This window comes from Terrapene carolina, unplaced genomic scaffold (genome assembly GCF_002925995.2).
Source record: "Terrapene carolina triunguis isolate 2854851 unplaced genomic scaffold, T_m_triunguis-2.0 Scaffold34116, whole genome shotgun sequence".
Classification (NCBI taxonomy): domain Eukaryota; kingdom Metazoa; phylum Chordata; order Testudines; family Emydidae; genus Terrapene; species Terrapene triunguis.
In genome coordinates this window covers 5,146-6,702 of record NW_020698467.1, presented here as the reverse complement: position 1 = coordinate 6,702, position 1,557 = coordinate 5,146, and the positions used below count along the sequence as shown (strand labels likewise).

Below are 1,557 nucleotides of genomic sequence, written 5' to 3'. Positions count from 1 at the left end.
GCCTCAGTTCTGTAGGCCAGGAATCCAAGATGGCCACCATTCCACAGTCTCAAAATGGCGACCCTTCCTCAGAGGCTATGTCAAGCCTTTGACTACAGCGGCCATTTTGTTTCTTCACAGACCGAGCCAAATGTAGGCTGAAAATGGTGGCCATTTTCTTTCCTGGCCCACATGCCCCAGTCAAGTTGGCCAGACTTTTTGCCACAGAAGCTAAGAAACAAAATGGCCCCATTTCCACAGCCGACGGCAGCCATTTTGATTCCAGGCCTACCCAGACGACGGCCAACGTGTCTCTTTCGCAGGGCAGGGGGTCAAAATTGCAGACATTCCGCAGCTATTGTCCAGCCATTTTGATTTGCAGCCTATATGGATGATGGCTTGCCAGGTCGTTGGCTGCGGAACGGTGGCCATTTTGATTCCTGGTCTCCACAGACAAGGGCTGCTATCCCACAATAGGACAGCCGCTGTTCAGCCATTTTGCTTTCTAACCTACCGGGTCAACGGCGGCCGTACTGTTGGCCGCCGAACTGGGGTCATTCCAATTCCCGGCCTATATCCCTCCATTCAACCCTAGGCACCTACTAGGTCAGGGAAACAAAATGGCCACCAGCTCAAGACAATGCACCAAATCTCAATGTCTATTGTAGGGGTGTGGGGTGGCGGATGGAAAATGGGGAGTAGGCAGGTGTGTGTGTGGGGTACATGGGGGGGAAAAAATAGAGGTCTCGGCCATACCTTAATTTTTAATATATATATATAAAAAATATCTATATACATTTATTATTATATTAGGAAACATCTCAGTGGGATTTCAAGGGGCAGGGGAAAGGGGGAGGTCACAGGCTCTGAGCTGCCCCCCCAAAAAAGGGGGGGGGAAGGGGCATTAGAAGAGATCAAAGCGATGTAGCATTCCAAAGGTTTGGGGTGGGTGGGTGTAGGGTGGTACCAGACCCTTCAGTGTAATCAGCACGTTTTGGGGTGGGGGGGCAGAATTGGGGGGGCACAGGGAAGGTCACTAAAACGGCCTAAAAGCCAGGTTAGTTATCCTAGGATTCTCAGCAGGACCCCCCCCGCCAAAAAAAATAAAATCCCAGGAGGTCCCCCTCCCCGATGAAATAGGCTCCTCCTCCTCCTCCATCATCAAGCCCCACCCAGGATGTGCTGGGGGCGCCTCCCCTTATGAAACTGGCTCCTCCTCCTCCATTAAGCCCTGCCCATTTTGGGGGTGGAGCCCCGGGAAAGGTGGGGGAGGGGGAAAGGGGAGGCGGGGCTTAGTCCCTGTTGACCCGGATCTTGAAGGCCACGCGGCCGGCGAACTTGTCCCGCTCGTCGGTGGTGGCGATGTTCACCGCGTTGACCTTACACTCCACGTTGTGGTCCGTGTTGGCCTCCAGGGTGAGGAACTTGACGGCCACGATGGGCTGGGTGTAGTTCACCTAAGGAGGGGGCACGGAAGGGAAGGGGGGGGGTCAGGAACGAAGGGTGGGACCCCACTCCCCTCCCAGAGCCAGGGAGAGAACCCAGGAGTCCTGGCTCCCAGCCCCCACTCCCCCCCGC

At 55.2% G+C, this 1,557-nt stretch overlaps 1 protein-coding gene across 1 annotated transcript in view; it reads right to left on the bottom strand.

Moving 5' to 3' along the window:
- Positions 1-1,157: 1,157 nt before the first annotated feature.
- The window catches only part of ATP1B2 (ATPase Na+/K+ transporting subunit beta 2), a 3,258-nt gene continuing 2,858 nt past the window's right edge, over positions 1,158-1,557 (bottom strand). The window contains exon 6 of the mRNA XM_026646138.2: positions 1,158-1,436. Coding sequence (XP_026501923.1) covers positions 1,272-1,436 — 165 coding nt within the window. The 3' untranslated portion in view covers positions 1,158-1,271. The remainder of the gene's footprint in view (positions 1,437-1,557) is intronic.